The 4,621-nt window shown below is 58.7% G+C and overlaps 1 protein-coding gene across 5 annotated transcripts in view; it reads right to left on the bottom strand.

The window, feature by feature from the left end:
• Positions 1–651: 651 nt before the first annotated feature.
• TMEM94 (transmembrane protein 94) overlaps positions 652–4,621 on the bottom strand; it is a 40,079-nt gene continuing 36,109 nt past the window's right edge. For 4 of the 5 annotated variants that reach the window (XM_069872608.1, XM_069872606.1, XM_069872603.1 and 1 more), the window contains 3 exons: positions 3,984–4,077; positions 3,567–3,737; positions 653–2,762 (listed from right to left, as the gene is read on the bottom strand). In XM_069872608.1, coding sequence (XP_069728709.1) covers positions 2,690–2,762; positions 3,567–3,737; positions 3,984–4,077 — 338 coding nt within the window. In that variant the 3' untranslated portion in view covers positions 653–2,689. Of the gene's footprint in view, positions 2,763–3,566; positions 3,738–3,983; positions 4,078–4,621 lie in introns of all 5 variants that reach the window. The other variant, XM_069872604.1, reaches the window with a different exon arrangement.

The following is a 4,621-nucleotide window of genomic DNA, read 5'->3' as shown; positions in this document are numbered from 1 at the left end:
TTGATAGTTTTACCTGGCTGTCTCCTGCGTGCCAGCTCACACAAGCTTCTCTCCAGCCGTTTGAAGTCCATCGAGGATCGGCCGTACCCTGCCCCTGGAGCGCTTACGATTCATGTTTCTTCAGCTCCTCTCCAGCTGGAGTCCTGCTGTCTCCCGCAGCGAGGTTGGTGCTCAGTCTGGGTCTCAGCAGCGTGGTGGGTGCTGGGGAGCAGCCCTGCCTGCCCATGCCTGCGGGCGCAGCGCGGCTCTGGTCTCCTCGGGGTGCATGATTGCAGTGACACCCGGTCCCACTCTGCTCAGAGCAAGCAGCCCAGGCCTCCTGGTCTTGTCCTGCCGCTCACAGCACCTGTTCTAGCTTGGCCCTGACCTTCTATCCAGAGCCCCTCACCCCGCAGCCCCCGCCGAGCTGGAGCGCAGGGGGCTGCACAGGGACCCGGCTGTGCCCCCGTGCGAAGAGGCAGGCAGGGCTGGGTGGGTTTGCCCCGAGCGGAGTAGAAAGGGGGAGAAGTGCTGGGATGGGCTGCCAGGAGCTCTGGGGCCATGTCCCTGCATGGCGAGGTATGTTTGTACCTCCTCGCTCGGCCAGAGACAAATTCCCTCCCTGGGTGCTTTACGCCAGCCCCTCACTCATTGCCGTCCATACACGGGATGCGCCTGGGGCTGCCTTGGTTTCTTGTTTTTTTTATAGACTTTACAAATTTTAATACAAATCAAATATTTTTACATACATCCCAAAAAATTTAATATAAAATATACACCATTTAAAAACCTTTTGCTGTAGGAAATGCCTGACACTGTGCCTGCCGGCCCTCCGGGCCTCAGAGGCCGAGGGAAGGGCCTGGTGCAACCTGGTCACGCGCCTTGGCTCCCTCCACGTCCATCAGGGGAACGAGGGGGCAAGAAAATAAACATTTGTGATCGCCCAGAGAAGGAAACCGTGACGGTGCCTCCTCCTGAGGAGGGGTGGGCAGCAGGGAGCCCTGATGGCTGCTGGGTTTATCACCAACCGTGGCTTGGGGGGGAGGCTGCGCTGCAGGAGAGCAGGGAGAGAGCAGCTCCATGCCACCTCTGACTCCAGATCCTCTCCCACCTGTGGGGCAGCCCTGGCATCACACAGGAAAGCATTTTCTCAGGTGCCAGGGTAGGAACAGGGCCCAGGCCTCTGGCAGGTCCCCAGCTGCTGCCCCCAGAGCGGAGCCCGGCCGTGCCCCCTGCCAGCCCCCAGCGGGGACAGGGCTATTGCTGAGCGACACGCAGCGGGGAGGGAGCTCTGATCATGCTGCGCGGGAAGGAAGACAAGGTGGAGCGACAGGGCAGAGCTGGGGTCCCAGCCACCACTCAGGAGTCTGGGCCCCAAAGGAAAACAATAGCCGCAGGCTGTAGTGTTATACTGGAAGCAGGACAGTGCCAGGATTTGCCTGGTTTAGCCAGGTTTTTAGAGCTAGGAAGGGAGTGAACAGCTCCATGCGCTGCAAACATTCCGTTAGCCAGCCCTGTGTGCTCTGTGACTGCCCCACCCCAGCAGCACCAGTGCTCCCAGCTGGGGCCTGTTCCGAGTGCAGGAGCGTCTGTGCCACCCTGGGGCAAATCGTGGTTTGCAGCAGCCCCGGGGAGGTTCCCTCTCCAGACAAGGGAACAGATGTGGGGGCAGCAGCAGAGAGGGGAGAGGCTTTCAAACACCATCGGACAAAGACCTGATAAAGGGGTGTCCCTGTGCCCTGGGAGCAAGTACAGTCCTAGCACAATTCCAGGCCCGGAATGGAGCTGTGCACCAGCTCCACGGGGGTCACGACTGCGAGATGCAGCTCTGCCCAGAAATCTGTCCCCCTCGCTCCAGCGCAGGCCAGGCAGCGCTCAGGTTTTATCACCCCTTTGGTCCCTCCAAAGCAGGCGTTTTGCTGAAGCAGAACCCAATTCAAACCACAAAACCGCGGTCAGTTATAAACCCCTCTGGGGTTGTCAGAGCAGAGAGGAGTGGGTTCAGCAGGGCTGGAGGCAGCAGAGCCACGAGGCAGAACTGCCCTCCTGCCTCCTACTGCCAAGCGCTCACAGCCTTTCTCAAAGCCCTGTCTCACCCCTCTTTTCTCGCGCTGTTCGGCTCTGATGGCAGCACTGGAGGGCAGGGCTGGCCCAGCCTGGCCTGCACCGGGGCAATCCCTGCTCCCTGCCCTGCACACCTGGAGCTGCAGGGGAGACAGCTCCTTCCCCAGGACCCAGGGACAGAGGGGAGGGCACGCACACACCTCCACGAGAGCACATGGAGATGGAAAATCACAAGGGGTTTCAGAAGAGATTTCGAGCTTTGGCAGCCCAGTGTTCTCCCCTGCTGGCCCCGCAGTCTCCTGCCAGCCCCAGGAAACGCACCTGCTCACACAGAGGGAAGGGGTCACTTCATCACCATGATCCCAACAACCCCCCTGGGTAATAAATAAAGGAAGAGCAGCCTGAAGAGCCACCAGAGCTCACGGGCTCCCTCGAGAGCTCCCTGGTGGGCCAGGTTGGGGCCGCGTACCTGCTGGGGGTCTCGACAGCGATGCCCTGCTCGGGGCCCCTGGAAGGCGCAGATATTTTGCAAGGAGGCTGCCTGGTTTGCATGTGTGAGGGAAACCTCCCTGAGCCTTCGCAGCTGCTCTCCCAGTGCAGGATGCTCCTGCGTGGCCCTGGCTCCAGGAACTCGAGCTGGGAGGGTTTAAAACGGCGAATTCATCCCCAGCTTTGTTTCAAACTGCAACTTCTGCCTCTTTTGATAACGGACTCGGACCCTGGAGAAGGTAGAAGAAAATCAGCATGCAGAGGGGTGAATGGCAAGCAAAGCCACCCCACTGCAATTCCTGACCCCAAGAAGCAGGCACACCGCTGGCCTGGGCCCTGGCTGTGGAATTGACTCCAGAAAGCAACCCCAGGTCTCAGTCCTACACCACCTGACCAAGTCCCATCTCCAGGGCCACCAGAGACAGCAGAGGAAGGTCCAGACACTCTTCCCAGGAACAGAGACAGTGGTTCTGCCCCATCACGGTTCCGTGCAATACCTGCTGCTTTTCCTCACCCGCCCCTTTCCTGAATCCGTGCTCATAAGCATTAACTCCTAGCCCTGGCTGCTCCCCATGCTCAGAACAACAGCCACTTTGCCTGGTGCTAATTCTTGGCTTCAGCCACTTCCCCTAGCAACGAGTCCTGCAGCCCAGGCACTGTGCGGAGATGATTTTCCCTGCTCTGCTTCACTGCCCTACTGTCCTCCTGGGATGAGACAGAGACACCAGCCCTCCACAATTCCATACTGGTGTTTCATAGACCTCAGCCGTTTCCCTCCCCCTGGCTGGAGGTAAGGGATTTTTGGTCTCCCTTCCTGCTCCCAATCACTGCCCCTGCCCTCCCCTGACCCTCTTTCCTCCCCTGCGCTTCCTCACTGTGAGTTTGCACACACCAGCCAGGTGATTTACACAATGCAAACATCTTTTCCTTTTCATTCCCCACCCTGTTCCCTGCACATCATTTTCCTGCCAATCACGGCCAGGCTGGAGTGAGGCTCCAGTCCTTTCTCCCCATCTTCCCTGCTACCCCCGTACCTGATCTCATGCAGCTTGACGATCTCATTGATGATAACCACAAGGATCAAGGAAAGAAAACCCAGGAGCCATGAGACCGGGGCGATGGAAACATGGTTAAAGGTCAACGAAGAGCTGAGGTTTTCCCAGAGTTTCAGGTCCAGCACAGTCTGTGCCACTTGCCCCAGCAATCTACAGTCAAAAACAGACACAGCGAATCTCAGCAGAGCTAACGAGCTGCCCAGGATCTGCAGATGAGGGCTCGAGCCCAGCTGTGGTGCTTCTGAGATCCCAACAGGGACCCTTCACCAGTTCAGCAGCAGAAAACAATCACCATGTACTATCATGTTCCCCAACACCAGCAAACTGGTGCTGGAGCAGATCCAGAGCCTCCTTCCTCCCACTCCGAGTGCCTCAGCAGCGTCTGGGAATACTCACACTACGGCCACGGTGAGCGTCCACCACCGGTTGGAGAGGGGGCTCTTTTTCCACAGCGGCTTCGTACGATGGACGTGGGTGATGGATATGAACACTGCGGGGACAAAGGGAGGGGACGGTTATTCGGCATCACACAGCGTGCGCCAACAGCTATTACTGCAAAGGGATGTGGGGTTTATGGCCCTGAAACCTTTCATTGAAGGTGTGTGGCTCCATACAGCCATTCCGAGTCCTCAGACACGCAGGGCAGGGGCAGAGGGGATGCCATGGCTGGTTTGCAGCCTGGCGCACCACAGCAGATCAGGCAAAGGCCCAGAACCAGGGAGCAGGGGGTGCCCTTGTCCCCGGTGCAGAAAGCTCCAGCCTAGAGAAAGGGTTTCAGCCAGAGCCCCAGAGCTGGCTGCACAGAACAGAACGCTTGCTCCACCTTGCTTGGAGTCCTCAGAACAGCATCTCCCTGCTGCCAGGCAGAGCATCCCTGCCATCCTTAAGCCCTGAAGGCCATAAACCAGCAGCGCACGCTACCTCTCATCAAAGCAGGGCTGCCTCTGTATCAGGAAGCGTTTCTGCTGGTCCGGACCCTGCACACGTCCACATGCACCACTGCCGGGCAGCAAGGCACAGCGGATGGTGGAAAG

This window comes from Phaenicophaeus curvirostris, chromosome 19, assembly GCF_032191515.1.
Source record: "Phaenicophaeus curvirostris isolate KB17595 chromosome 19, BPBGC_Pcur_1.0, whole genome shotgun sequence".
In the NCBI taxonomy this organism is placed as follows: Eukaryota; Metazoa; Chordata; class Aves; order Cuculiformes; family Cuculidae; genus Phaenicophaeus; species Phaenicophaeus curvirostris.
The sequence above is the reverse complement of the archived record's forward strand: the minus strand, read 5'-3'. Positions and strand labels throughout refer to the sequence as shown.